The sequence below is a fragment of the Diabrotica virgifera genome, chromosome 3 (genome assembly GCF_917563875.1).
Source record: "Diabrotica virgifera virgifera chromosome 3, PGI_DIABVI_V3a".
Lineage (NCBI taxonomy): Eukaryota > Metazoa > Arthropoda > Insecta > Coleoptera > Chrysomelidae > Diabrotica > Diabrotica virgifera.
In genome coordinates this window covers 81864445-81880624 of record NC_065445.1, presented here as the reverse complement: position 1 = coordinate 81880624, position 16180 = coordinate 81864445, and the positions used below count along the sequence as shown (strand labels likewise).

Below are 16180 nucleotides of genomic sequence, written 5' to 3'. Positions count from 1 at the left end.
AACAAAACAAACACGTTTTTAGACATTTTTTCGCAAATAATTCAAAAAGTAAGTATTTTATCGAAAAAAACATTCTTATCAAAAATATTGCCTGTAAAAAAGTGAAAAAAATGCTGTATGCATGAAGTCTCTAGACCTAGCAGAAGAAGAGTTATGGCTAAAGAAAAATAGGTTCATATTCGCCAAATTCCAAATAGAATACTTCAACGTGAAATAACCAAAAAATGAAGCACTTTTTGGAGAAAACCCATTTCAACGTTTTTAAAGAGTTTAAAAAGCTTTATTTCTGTTTTTATAAAAAAATATTGTAGCATGAAATTTAAGCAAGTTACGCTCAAAATACAGTTGATTCCTTTTGTTTTGGCAAAATGAAATCGGGAAAATCATCCCCTAATTAGCAACTTAAATGAAATTAACCGTTACCGCTTCACAAGTTGCTATATTTATGTTGTGTTCATATGATCTGTAAGTTTCATCGATTCAACGTGCTTATTTAAAAAAAATAGTTTTAAAGTAGAATTTTAAGAATTTTTAGTTTTGAAAAAAAATGCTTTTCTTCAAAATAGCTTAAAAATTATTACCCGTACCAAAAATCTCAAACAATAAAAAAAGTCGGCTTGCTTTTTTGAATATCTTGTCTTTTTTTGTTTTTCTGTAAGACAGATTGGTTAAGATTTTTGGTGTTTCTAAATTTGCATACGCTCGTGATTAGTGACTCGTTGAAGCCCTTTCAACTACAGCCCTTTCAAAAATAAGAACTTTGAACCGATGAAACTTACAGATCGTATACATACACCAGTAAAGCAACTTGCAAAATGGTAGCGAATAAGTTCATTTGAGATGCTAATTAGGGAGTGATTATCCTAATTGTTTTAACCAACAAAAAAGGGACCAACTTTGTTTTGAGCGTTTACTTATTGACTTTTGATGCTATAAATTTTTTTATAAAACAAAAATAAAGCTTTTTTACTTTAAAAAAATTTTAATGAGTTTTCCCCAAAAAGTGCTTCATTTTTTGGTTATTTCACGTTAAAATATTCGATTTGGAATTTGACGAATATGAACCTATTTCTCAATAACTATATGGCTGCTTCTATTTACATTCAAGATGCAGTAGAAATAAATCAAGATACGTTAAATGCTACTAGGAGCACTCCCGAATCATAATTTACAATGTATTAAACTTTGGAAATCATGATTTGGGATTTACAATGTATATACAGTGGAACCACGATAAGTCGGATTAATCGGGACCGCGGCCGATACAGGTTATCGAAAATCCGGGTTAGCCGTATAGAGTATGGTAAAAATTAATAAAATACGGTATACTTACAGATAAACTCGGTTATAATGGCAAAAACATGAAATACATATTCACATTACATCTAAGTTACGTGCAGTCGTATACAGTATTGTTTATTTCTTGGTAAGGTAAAAAATTCAGTCAAAGTGAAAAAATCTTTATTTTGTCTGATGAAAATCGGTCCGGGTTAGCCGGACTTCCGGGTTATCGGAGGCCAACTTATCGGGGTTCCACTGTACATTGTAAATTATGATTCGAGTGTGCTCCTAGTAGCATTTAACGTGTCATTGTTTGTTTATTTCTACTGCATCTTGATTGTAAATTTAGTATAGGTCTAAATATCCAATACATACACCTTTTTTTTCACTTTTTTTACAGGCTATATTTTTGCTAAGAATATTTTTTTCGACAGAATACTTACTTTTTGAGATATTTGCGAAAAACCGTCTAAAAACGTGGTTATTTTGTTGAAAAATGAACATATTCACTCGCAAATAACTCGAAAAGTATTGACTTGGTGAAAAAACTCTAGAATAAAAGTTGCTTAGAATTAGTCAGTTTATCGAATTCCGGACTTATTTTGGACGTATATTTTTTCACCCCCAAAAGGGGGTGAAACATCCCCAGGGCGAAAGTACACATTGGCTCAATATCACTTTTGTTCTTTGACTTGTTAGCTATGTGTATGCCAAATTTCATGTCAATCCAAGCGGTTCTTTAAAATTTAGAGGTTTTGCAATATTTTACCGTTAAAGAACGTACTAATACTGAACCCCCTGAAAAATGATACGAACATGCTGAGGTTTCCTAAGTACCTACATCAATTTTGGGACCCCAAAGGTGAAAAAAAGTTTGTCAAAGTAAGTCGAAATCATCGACTTACCAAAAATCTATACATTGTTGAAAAAACTGTTTCAAACAAGAAATGTAGTTTATATAATTTCGAACAAAATTGTTTATTAGCACTTTTTGTGTAGAATGAATCGTTTTCTCAGAAACAACGCTTGAAGCAAGTGGCGACTTTAAAATATGAAATATACGCGCGAAATAGGTTTTTTAAATAAATGGTTAAATTTAATATTTTTTTACATAAAAAAATTTATTTGATAGAATAAAATAAGAATGTAAATTTTTTAAATAAAATAAATTGTTGTAAGAAATTAATAATTATTAAAACATAAATTTTTTACTTATTATAAAAATATGCGTTTGAAAGGTGAAGATTGCAGCTTTCGTATGCAATTTTTGTATTTTGCCGCCAATACCATATTTGGGTTATAAGCTCTGATTGTTCACCCGATTTGTCATTCTATCTGTTCTAATAGCGAAGGAGTTGTGTTCAAAGGACTGTTGTGTACGGCGCATGTATATTGCCTTTATTAAAATTTTAATAATTATATTTATTAGCTGACGAATTCAGGAAGCAATATAGCCGTATTTTTGAAGGTATACTTCTTTAGGCGTGATTGAGAGTAAAATTTCATAATTCTGCGCGCATGCGCACACAGACAGTATGGCGTTTAGTTGCTAAAATCTTTCTAGTTATGTATCAATATATCAGTGCAAGAAAAGATGTGAAAAGAATATATTAGTGTTTTTAGGAAATATATTTATTATAATTTTTGTGTCTTTGGATTTGTCTCGCTCAGGAGTAAGATGAGTATGATTAAAACATTTTATTGTATATTTATTAACCTTGTCTGTTTGTTACCGTGAATTGTCATTAGGTACGTCCGAACCGATACAGACACAGTCCTCGTAGCGTATTTGGTATAGCATTTAGTCGAGGCATTGAAGGATTGAAGTGTAGATTTTTCGAATGTTTTGTATAAATGTACCTATTTACAAATGTTTCTTCTAAAATTTAGGAATATATTAATTTTATAATACATTTAAGTATGTAGTAATTTTCTTTACAATTTTTATTTACCTATTTGTTTTTGTTTATACCTAATATCGCCCGTGTCTAGCAAGTGTCTGCGTAGGCTAGCGGTATGTGTATCTAGTTACGGACGTGTTAGTACTTGGTTCGATTCCCCATAAGGAAACATTTTTTGTTTATTGAAGTTATACTTCTTTACGCACGATATTAGGGTGAATTTTTATATGTTAAAACCTACGATCCCGGCGCATGCGCATTATAACTTTGTTCTGATTGGATGTTCAAATGACATGTCAAAAATTATCCAATATGACAGCTGTAGCGCAGCTGTGGTTTGTACGGTTGACGGTTTGTTTATGTATGGTTGTTGCGTTTTAAAATTTGTGGGAAGAGAAACAACAAAGGTTAGTTAATAGTTATACTGCCTTTTTAAATAGTTTTCATATTATATTTTTGAAGTTATACTTCAAAATGTTTTAATTTATGTATGTATCAGTCCAGAAAAGGTGTGGAAAGAATATATTAGTGTTTTTAAATATATTTTTCTACAAACGTGTTAAAAATGCAATTTTTAGGACTCCATAGGAGCGTTAAAAATGCTACTTTAAGGCACTAGTGCTTTAAAATTTTTAAGACACTGCAGTTAAAAGTGAATTGTCATATTGTGAAACGTCAAAATATTTATATTTCATTTATTAACATTAATATTAATAATACAACTTGCGCAATTTGAAAAAGGTGGTTTAAAAGGTTTTTTATTATAATTTTGTGTCTTTGGATTTGTCTTCCTTGGGCGTAAAATAATAAAACATATATTTTTATATTTCACTTGTCACCGTGATGTATAATTATGTATATCTGAAAGGTAACTAGCATGCGGCTTGATGGCCTTGTTGGTAGAGCATTGGACCAGAGATCAAAAAATCGCGAGATTGCGGGTTCAAATCCCGGACGATTCATACTTTTTTTGTTTTTTTTTTAATATTTGGCATTGTTAAGTTTTGGTTCATTTTTGGTAATTATTGTTAATTTTTTGTATTGTAACTGTTATTCTGAAGCTATTTTCTTGTGGCATTTTTACAATTTTAACTATTTAGAATGGGAAATAAGCCACAATATTATTAAAAAATGATTTTTATTAACGTTTCGACGCCCATATCGGGTGCCGTTGTCAAAATACAAAATACTATTAATATAAACAAAAATGGTGTTGCTTAGTAAAAAAATTCTTCTAATAATTTATTTAATTTGACTCATTTATATCGGCAATTCAGATACATACGATACATTTTAAAGTAGAAGACTTTAAAATGATATTGCCAATATTTATGAGTTGCGTTCCTGGGACGACTTTACTGAAAGATAGTTCATTCGATTACATGAAATCAACCCCAACTCAAGAATATCCGTCACAAAAAAAAATCATAGCATGTGATCTGCCTTTAAAAAGACAACCACATGCAACGGTGACATTAAAATTCTCGCGTTAGAGATCTCATAGTAAATCACGAGTTGGGGTTGATTTCATGTAATCGAATGAACTATCTTTCAGTAAAGTCGTCCCAGGAACGCAACTCATAAATATTGGCAATATCATTTTAAAGTCTTCTACTTTAAAATGTATCATATGTATCTGAATTGCCGATATAAATGAGTCAAATTAAATAAATTATTAGAAGAATTTTTTTACTAAGCAACAACATTTTTGTTTATATTAATAGTATTTTGTATTTTGACAACGGCACCCGATTTGGGCGTCGAAACGTTAATAAAAATCATTTTTTAATAATATTGTGGCTTATTTCCCATTCTAAATAGTTAAAATTGTAACTGTTAAGTAGGTATATTTATTTCGTTGAAATTATATTATAATAGAAGTATAACTTCTTACGTGCGTACAAAGTACACACACATTCTTTTTTATTAAGGGTTATTGACATCTTAGACTATTATATGGACTTCAAAATGATTAAAAATAATTAAAATAATTAATCGGGATGTTGCCCGACTATTTACCGAGTTGCAAATTTATAATAATTGCCTATTTCAAAATGCACTTTTGAAATGCATTTTTCTTATGCACAAATGCAATTTCAGATTTCTTATTCATTACATTAGTTCACAAAATTTCCTGACATTCTCACGAATCCAACGCACCGAACTGCATTCAAATCCGTCTTACTGCGCCAAAAATCGACAGTAAGGCCTTTTTTTGTGCTTCAATGCCTCGACTAATTCGGCCAGAGATCGAAAGGTATTGAGTTCGAATCCAGTGCAATCCTATACTTATTTTTTATTTTTTTTAAGCGGTAAGCACAAAATTAGTTTGGCACAAAAAAATTAAAACAAACTGTTTAAAGTATATTTATTTTTAAGAAATCGTATAATAGAAGTATAACTTCGTACGTGCGTACAAAGTACCCAGATAGCACAAGTACGTTTTATGGACATCCAATGGACGTACATCTGTGTACATTGGAACGTCCAATGGACGTCCCGCTAAGGTACAATGGACATCCGATGGACGTCCAATGAACGTCTAGAGTTCACAAAATTGGACGTCCATAGAACGTCCGCTACAAACGTAAAGTGTACGTTGTTGAAGCTTTCAGTGTACATCTTATGTACATTCAATGTACATCTGATGTACATTCGATGTACGTCTTATGGACATTTTTGTAGGGCACTTTTCAGAAAGCAATCTATAGTGTCTAAAATTTTTTGAATACATACATAGCAAAAAGCCTTTAGGTATAGGAAATAGTTACTATAATACTAAACTTATACTTTAAAATATTACACAAAATACCTTTTTTATTTCTCTTTATTATAACTTTATTATGTATACTTTATTATAGGAACTTCATTAATGCACGACTGCACTTGCACGAGAAACAGCAAACACAAAGATATCACGACAGGATGTATTATATTGTATGTAATAACTTAATAAAGATAAAATTCAGATAATGGCGCCCTATGAAACATGCACATTAAAAGAGGTTTATTTCTGTTCTGTTCTGACTGAGTGTTCTGTTTCCTTCCAAACATTATTTCTTAGAACTTGAGTCAGTACGGTTGTATATTGCAAGCGGGTTTGCCATTCTGTGAATTATCATAAATAAATCCTCCTTCAGTATTCCACAACAGTTAACAGCGATAATCCCCTAAAAGTACCTGCCTAATACTACCTTTTACGACCTATAGCGTGAAGAGCGACAACGTTGTCAAGAAGATTCTCATTTAGTTTGGCGGGAAATTTAAGTTACAAAATGCACATTTAAGATTTAAATTGGTAGTGTCTAATTATTGTAAGTTCTATAATTACCGATGAGCGATGTAGCTCCTTTATTCTGAAAAAGGTTACCATCGTTTTATCATCATCTAATATTATATAGGTTTAATTAAAATAATTTTAGTGGTTCAGTGTTTTAATTCGATGATGAAAAAATATGTGACTACATTTATTAGAAGCTTCTTGTATTCTACTAATAATATTGCTTTGATTAAAACAAGAAGCTATATATAATTACTGATAATAATAGTCGCGTTTTGTGTAAAATCTCCATGGACCACAAATGGATGTCCAATGTACGTTGAACTCAAACGTCCAATGGACGTCGCGTAATGGACGTACATAGTACGTCCAGTTTTGGTCCATGGACGTTTGGACTTTAAATGTACGTTATATGGACGTCCATCGGACGTTGTGTGCTATATGGGTACACACACATTCTTTTTTTTTAATACATTTTCTTCCAAAACAGTCCTGGTCTATCTCCTCATAGTTGACAACTTGCGTATTCCATATCCTCAGAAACTTTTATAAATAAATAGTTATAAAGTTTTTAAAAAATGTGAACTACCTACTAAAAAAAGGTTAGGCATTTTAGAAGTTTATTATTATTCCCAATTAATTATTTTTATTTTTAGAGAAAACTGCTATAGCTTGTCCAAAATGCAACAAGAAGTACAAAAATGTAGCGTCAATGAGATCGCATTACTCACATGACTGTAGGGAGAAAATTGAGTACGTTTGTAACATTTGTCAATATACCACAAAGAGGAAATATAGTTTTAGGCTACACTTAGTAAGGAAGCATAATAGTATTATTTCCCCTGAGGGCACTTAAACAAAGTGAAGCAGTTTAAATGACGATATCTCAAGTACTAATTGAGCCCCTCGTACTATTTTTTTAATTTAGGCTATGAATATCAAATTATGTAAATAAATAATTTTATGCTTTTTTCTGTAAGATATTAAAGAGGAAACAGTAGCGATCAACAGGTAGCAAAAACGCGTTCCAAGATTGCGGCTGTAATTTTGAATATTTTTTCGAGATATTTGGCACACGTATTCGTAATATAATAAAGAATGGCGGTACAGAGCCCAATTTGAAAAATATATTAATGTGTGGAAATTACTCTGTAATTAAATACAATATTAAAAAAACGAGCCTGTACCGCCATTAAGAAGAACAAAAAAATACACTTTCTTCAAATAAACTTTTTTATCCGATGCCTAGATTTTGTGTCATTTTGGAACTACTAATGAAATAAAAAATTTTAGTAGTTCCAAAATGACACAAAATCTAGGCATCGGATAAAAAAGTTTATTTGAAGAAAGTGCATTTTTTATTCTTCTTAATGGCGGTACAGGCTCGTTTTTTTAATATTGCATTTAATTACAGAGTAATTTCCACATATTAATATATTTTTCAAATTGGGCTCTGTACCGCCATTCTTTATTATATTACGAATACGTGTGCCAAATATCTCGAAAAAATATTCAAAATTACAGCCGCAATCTTGGAACGCGTTTTGGCTACCTGTTGATCGCTACTGTATCACCTTATACAACACAATAAACAGACAACCGTAAAAAATTAAGTGTATATAAATTTCCTCGTTGAGGATGAGTACAAAAATTTAATAAAACTTTCCAATAAAAATATTCTCAGGGCTATTTGATTTTAATGTATCACCTTTAGCTTGTGGCTTCTAGTATTTCTCGTTGCTTACTTTATCCAGGACAAAACAGGGAAAATAAACATACTGAAAATCATATAGGGTGTCCCAAAAGTAGTGGAACTGTCGAATATTACGCGAACTAAACATCGGATCGAAAAACTGAAAAATACGTGTTCAATCATTTTCAAAAATCTACCCAATGACACCAAACACCAACCCCACTGCACCCCCTGAAGGTGGGGTGGGGGTAACTTTAAAATCTCAAATGGAAACCCCTAGTTTTTCTTGCAGATTTGGATTTGTTACGTAAAAGTAAGCAACTTTTATTCAAGACATTTTTTTGAACTGTGGATAGATGGCTCTATAATTGAGAAAAACGATTTATCTTGATACCATAGGTAAATTATAGAAACGGTCTAATATCTCGAGAAATACACTTCCAAATGAGAAACAAAAAAACAGGTTTTTAATATTTTTCGAAAACCTATCGATAAACCCCAAAAATGACCCTCCAACCCACCCCCTGGAGACGGGGTGGGGGGTAAATTTAAAATCTTAAATAGCAACCCCCACTTTTTATTGCAGATTCGAATTCGTCATGAAAAATAAAGCAACACTTATTCGAAACATTTTTTTAAATTGCTGATAGATGGCGCTAATAAATCGTATTTTTCCAATTAAAGCGCCATCTATCAACAATTCTAAAAAATGTTTCGAATAAATGTTGCTTAATTTTTCATGACGAATCCGAATCTGTAATAAAAAGTGGGGGTTGCTATTTAAGATTTTAAAGTTACCCCCCCACCCCACCTCCAGGGGGTGGGTTGGAGGGTCATGTTTAGTGTTATTCGATAGGTTTTCGAAAAGTATTAAAAACCTTTTTTTTTGGTTTCTCATTTGGAAAAGTGTATTTCTCGAGATATTAGACCGTTTCTATAATTTACCTATGGTATCAGGATAAATCGTTTTTGTCAATTATAGCGCCATCTATCCACAGTTCGAAAATATGTCTTGAATAAAAGTTGCTTACTTTTACGTAACGAATCCAAATATGCAAGAAAAACTAGGGGTTTCCATTTGAGATTTTAAAGTTACCCTCCACCCCACCTCCAGGGGTGTAGTGGGGGTTAGTGTTTGGTGTCATTGGATAGATTTTTGAAAATGATTGAACACGTATTTTTCAGTTTTTCGATCCGATGTTTAGTTCGCGAAATATTCGACCGTTCCACTACTTTTGGGACACCCTGTATAAATTTTATAAATATTATTTATTTATATACTATACCATAAATATAAGATTTCAAAATGTACGCTAAAACTTTATTCTGTTGTCAAAATTTCTTATCTAATAAAAATAATCTTTAATTCTACTATTTCCTTTTCCTTTTAACAAATTTTCATTTAAATGATTCGGTAGACTGTTCTTATTATTATAAAAAAAAAAACAATATTTAATTTACCTTTTAAATAGATTACTTATAGTCCAGAAAGCCACGGCGCATCCGCTAGGAAAAATATTCTAATTCGGATTTTTTGCACAATCTTACTCAAAAAGGACTCCTTTTAACAAATTTGCATGTTGCCAGGACCAAAAGGTGGTCAAAAATTTTTTAAACTTTTTTTTTGTTTTTTTCCTAAAATTATATTTTTTGCATGGAAAAAAGTTTTTTTAGATTTTTTGGATCATTCCAAACAGAAAAGGTCTTTAGTGACTTTTCTCTAAAAATGATAGTTTTTGACATATAAGCGATTAAAAATTGAAAAATTGCGAAATCGGCCATTTTCAACCCTCAAAAACTATGTGAAAAACTGAAAATTTGAATGTTGCCAAGGTAGGTAGATATTCTTTAAACATCGATTGATGAAATGCCAAAGAGTTCTTTACAATACAATATTCAAAACTTCCTTGTTTTTTAATTGTTAATCAAGCGTGCGCGACACTATTTTCCACCGACAGTATGGTGCAACTGAAAGGAATAAATTCGTTATTTCGTAAACCGGCGACTTTAAGGAAAGATCCCGAAACAGGTCGATTTTTATTTTTAAGTTATAATATTGTGGCATATATGGTCTACTAGTGACGTCATCCGTCTGGGCGTGATGACGTAATCTATGATTTTTTTAAATGAGAATAGGGGTCGTGTGGTAGCTCATTTGAAAGGTTCTTTAATTCTCTATTCAGTAATGTAAACATTTACATAATTATTTATACAGGGTGTCCTTCTACTTCTTTTTGTGTCAAATAATTTAATTTAATAAAAAATTTTTTGACACCCTGTATAAATAATTATGTAAATGTTTATACTACTGAATAGAGAATTGAAGAATCTTTCAAATGAGCTACCACACGACCCCTATTCTCATTTAAAAAAATCATAGATTACGTCATCACGCCCAGACGGACCTCTTTCGTGATCTTTCCTTAAAGTCACCGGTTTACGAAATAACGAATTTATTCCTTTCAGTTGCACCATACTGTCGGTGGAAAATAGTGTCGCGCACGCTTGATTAGCAATTAAAAAACAAAGGAGTTGTGAATATTGTATTGCAAACAACTCTTCGGGATTTCATCAATCGATGTTTAAAGAATATCTACCTACCTTGGCAACATTCAATTTTTCAGTTTTTCACATAGTTTTTGAGGGTTAAAAATGGCCGATTTCGCAATTTTTCAATTTTTAATCGCTTATATGTCAAAAACTATCATTTTTAGAGAAAAGTCAACCTTTTCTGTTTGGAATGATCCAAAAAACCTAAAAAAACTTTTTTCCATGCAAAAAAAATAATTTTAGGAAAAAAACAAAAAAAAAAAAACGTTTAAAAAATTTTTGACCACCTTTTGGTCCTGGCAACATGCAAATTTGTTAAAACGAGTCCTTTTTGAGTAAGATTGTCCAAAAAATCCGAATCAGAATATTTTCCTAGCGGATGCGCAGTGGCTTTCTGGACTATTATATCTTCAATGAATTTATGAATGAATAAATTATGCTGTAAAACTGGTAAATTAAAAAAAACAAATATGGTATGTAATATACAACAACTCTCTCCTTTTCACAAATAATCTGACTAACCTTTTTGAAGTTATACTTCTTTAGGCGCGATTGAGAGTAAAATTTCATAATACTGCGCGCATGTTCACACAGACAGTATGGCGTTTAGTTGCTGAATCTTTTAAGTTATGTATAAATATATCAGTGCAAGAAAAGGTGTGAAAAGAATATATTAGTGTTTTTAGTAAATATATTTATTATAATTTTTGTGTTTTTGGATTTGTCTTCCTCAGGAGTAAGATTAGTATTATTAAAACATTTTATTGTATATTTATTATACATCACCTTGCCTGTTTGTTACCGTGAATTGTCATTAGGTACGTTCGAACCGATACAGGCACAGTCTTCGTAGCGAATTTGGTATAGCATTGGGCCAGAGATCGAGAGGTCTTGAGTTCGAATCCAGTGCAATCCTATACTTTTTTTATTTTTTTGAAAGCGGTAAGCACAAAATTAGTTTGGTGTTTTAAAAAAAATTAAAACAAACTGTTTAAAGTATATTTATTTTTAAGAAATCATATAATAGAAGTATAACTTCTTATGTGAGTACAAAGTACACACACATTCTTTTTTTAATCTTCTTTACTTCTTCTCATGGATTGTGTTGTCCTTGGTTCTCCCATACGTGCTCCTCGGATTCTCGGATGCTGCTACGGTCTTTCTCTTCCAAACTGTTTCGCAAACAAAAAACAGCACTCGTTCTAAATCTCTCCTCTATTTAGTCTCCGACTCGATACAAACAATATCATTCTTTATAATTCCAAGATTTTTCTCTCAGCTCGATATCTTGTGCAAAATTGATAAAAACTGGCTTCTCGTTCCAGACAGAAACTTGAATCTATTCAGACACGAGGAGATTGTACTTCTCGACTCGATCATGATTTCGTCTCAACAGGAATCTGCTTACACGGCCACCAAATTCACCACTTTACACAAAATTACTACTTTTCAAAACTGGACTGCTCCCTTCCGATCTTAATTACACAGTAAATATTTTTCTTCATCAATCTGAGACTCAACCACTCTGTTCTCCCTCCATCCATCTCTTCGCCAATCACAAGCATTCTCTCTACACATTACATCCCTACTTTCATTTCTTAAGAACAATTAGTGTTGTATACAAATTTTCTGTCTTGTCAAATTTCCAGGAGATATTAAAATTAATGTTTTTCTTACATTTTAGAAAAACCCTATATTTTAAAACTAAACAAATTGCTTACCGTTGTTTCTCTCTAGGAAACCATTTAGAAGCATTCCATTGTCTACTCCAACCGCGAGTACATTCACTTTCTAATCCGACCGTATTTTAGTTCATTGTTTAATTTGTATAAGTCCGTTCGTAGAATCTTTACCACTAAACATTTTCTCTTTCCACGAAACAGTGCTTACGGTTAAATCATATTATTTACAAATTTTGGCTATATACAGGGCGATGAAAATTTACGATCTCGTGGTCTTTGTCATAAAATTAATTCTCTAAATTTTCCCCATAAAAATTATTTAACAATATATCTCACTAGACTGACAACGAAAACGATCGGAATGTTGTCGGCGATAGACAAACGCTGTACCCAACGTACGGCATTTTTGGTGACCACCGCTGCGGCTGACTCTGGACGCGACCTAGGCTGTTTATTGATAATCATGGCCTATGTTTTGTATTGACTACTTGAAGTTGCTGGTGACTGACAAAGGCAGTATGCAACGTCTGGCTTGATGCTGTTTGTAACCTACGGCATTTTTTGGAGACCACAGCCTATACACTATTGGAGACCACAACATAATTAGTGTTTTGTGACTGATCAAAGTCTACGGTGTTTCAGAGTATATTCATATGTATTTTAACTCTTTGAATTCTCACATACAGTGGAACAACTCAAAAATATTGCATGGAAAGTTGGTGTCGATACGGTCGATCTCCCCCGCACACCTAAAAGAGGTCAGTATTGTACGCACCAACTTATCTAAATCGTTAAAACGCCAAAATGGTACAGACTATTGGTAATTTGTAAAACTATTATTGTGCCTTTCTTGCATGCTATAAAATTTGTTTTATTCTAAAAGCTTTGATGAATAAACTCAATTTTGTCAATTTTTGAGTTAAGTCACTTTTGCATGCAGGTGACACGAAAGCTATAATTTTTATTGGTCTAACAATAAAACACTGAAAACGTTTGTTTTCTATACTTCCACAAAATTTATTATAACTAAGTGACTACAGCTGTTTCGGCGGAGTGCCTTTCTCAAGTGACATAGTTTACAATGTGTTTGCCTTTTTAAGTCTTCAACTGAATAGGTTGAGGAGTGGGGATCTGTTTGTCTCGAGTTGGTCATTCAGAATTATATCTGTATTTTTCAGTTTATTAATTTCCATAGATTCTAAAAACTGAAAAATACAGATATAATTCTGAATGACCAACTCGAGACAAACAGATCCCCACTCCTCAACCTATTCAGTTGAAGACTTAAAAAGGCAAACACATTGTAAACTATGTCACTTGAGAAAGGCACTCCGCCGAAACAGCTGTAGTCACTTAGTTATAATAAATTTTGTGGAAGTATAGAAAACAAACGTTTTCAGTGTTTTATTGTTAGATAAAATGAACTTCCATCAAGTAACGGTCGAATCCATCAATTATTTTTATTGGTGATTTTCCAGAAATTCTTGTGAATAAACTCTGCCAATTTTAGAGTTATGCCACTGTCCTATACACGAAGATAACTATGAAATTTATAGTCTTCATGACGTTTTCCGCATGCAAAAGTGGCATAACTCAAAAATTGACAAAATTCTGGGAAAACCACTACCAAATGAAAGTGCCTGTCCATCTGTGACGCATTGTAGATAAGTTGGTGCGTACAATAATGACATTTTTTAGTTATGTGGGGGACGTCGACCGGTTCGACACCAACTTTTCGTGCAATATCGGCATTTGTGAGTTACGCCGCTGTAGCAGAAAATTCTAGATATTTTATAACCGTGTATATGTGAGAATTGTAAAGTTGTGGAACATTAGTGCTGTCGCCAGGGTGGGTACAACGGGCGCCTTTATTTAGATGGACTTATCCAGGTTTTTTTTTATGTATTTTGACCCGTAGAATACGAATTTTTTGGGTAACAGTTGATCCGGATGTCGATAAGATTGTTATAAACAAATAACTTGCGGGAATAACGTAAGTAAACAGGAATAACGTAAGTAATAATATCAATATAGTTCTGGATCCCGCGTACCAAAAAAAAAGTTTATTACTAACTGAAAATTTGCTAATAGCTTAACGGTGTCTAATCGGACAAACTTTGATGTATGGGAACACTGGAACAGGGGAAGTTTTAATTGCAGAACGCGATTTTAATTGTGGAGCGTGTTATCCTGACAAGTTTATGATTGTGAAGCAGTCTGATTTTTGCATGAGAGTTTAATAAAAAGGTAACAAATCAATTGGAAGTTCTGTCCGACAAAATACATGGAACCTGTTCCACAATAAAAACTTCCCCTGTCCCACTGTTCCCATACATTAAAGTTTGTCCGACTAGACACCGTTAAGCTGTTAACGCAGCTTGCTATTAATAAACTTTTTTTGGTACGCGGGATCCAGGCCTAATAGTTTTTGATATGGATATAATCAATTCGTTGTTTTTAGGTTCAAAAGTTCCTACAAATAAAAGTCAGTTGAAAGTTAAATTTATTTCTCACGATCAAAATATAACAAATATGGAGAGAACTTATGCTCATACGGAGAATACAGCTTCTGAACTAACACGTAATGAGTCAAATGATGGTCAGTCAAATAGGGAGAATGATATTACTTCTGAAGTAAAATCTTTAAAAGACAGATACAACATGTCCTTTTTTATAATTCAATTACCCAATCCAATTTATTTGTTTACATTTTAACTACAAATAAATCTACTGTACACCTGGAAACGCGGATTGTCTCGTTTTGTTTCAATTTGTTTGTTGTTTTAGGTAGCTCTTCACAATTGGTAAGCATGTCACCTTTGGGCTCCCTTAACCTCGAATCTTCTTATACCGATGAATTTGATGCGGATCCAAATGATCAGAATGAGGATGATGATGATACATTTACTGAATTGTCGGATTATAATGTGGATATTGCAGAACTTAATGAGACGATTCAAGATGAGACGACTAATAAACCTAAAACTAGAAGAAGACGGGCTTGTCCGTCCAAATGGAAACATAATGTCAGGAAGTTTCTAAGGAATTCCGGTCAAGAATACACCAGTGCCAGAGGTAGCTTAGTACCGGCTCGAACCATGGGTCCACCATGTTCCTCATGTAGACTAAAATGTGACGAAAAAGTGACGTTCGAAGAAAGAACAGCAATGTTTGAATACTATTGGTCGCTTGCAAATATAAATGAGCAAAGAAGATATCTTAGGAGATACATAACTACAATTCAACCAAAATATCGATATGTAAGAGTAACGGGCACCAGATTTGGTCGGAGTTTTAATAATGCGTTTTATTTGGAAAGGGAGGGTTGTAAACTCATTAGAGTGTGCAAAAAGTTTTTTACATCTACTTTTGGTATTAGCGATAGATCTATTAGAACTGTAGTTGAAAAGTCGAAATTCGGCTATGTCGACGACGATCAAAGAGGTAAACACAGAACTCTTCTCCCTTCAATAGAGTAATCATCTCTCTTCGATTCTTACAATGGAAATCCATTACTGTCGAAGTACGAGCCATAACAATTAAATGTTCGGACAAACACAAATTTATTGAAAACGATCACCTTCATAACTTTTTCTTGTTTAAGTGCCATCTCCGCGACGGAGGTTGGCAATCATCAGGGCTATTCTGACCTTCCAGGCAGCTGCTCTGAACTGTTGCCTTAAGCTGCTACCAAACAATTCTCCCAGTTTCTTCAACCAGGAAACGCGTCTCTTTCGTACGCTTCTCATACCCTCTATTTTTCCTTGAATTATAAGTCTCAAGATGCTATATC

The 16180-nt window shown here is 32.7% G+C and overlaps 1 protein-coding gene across 1 annotated transcript in view; it reads left to right on the top strand.

Moving 5' to 3' along the window:
- Positions 1-8148, top strand: part of LOC126882531 (zinc finger protein OZF-like) — a 78667-nt gene extending 70519 nt beyond the window's left edge. The window contains exon 5 of the mRNA XM_050647498.1: positions 7113-8148. Within this exon, the coding sequence (XP_050503455.1) occupies positions 7113-7318 (206 nt within the window). The 3' untranslated portion in view covers positions 7319-8148. The remainder of the gene's footprint in view (positions 1-7112) is intronic.
- The last annotated feature ends 8032 nt before the right edge of the window (positions 8149-16180 follow it).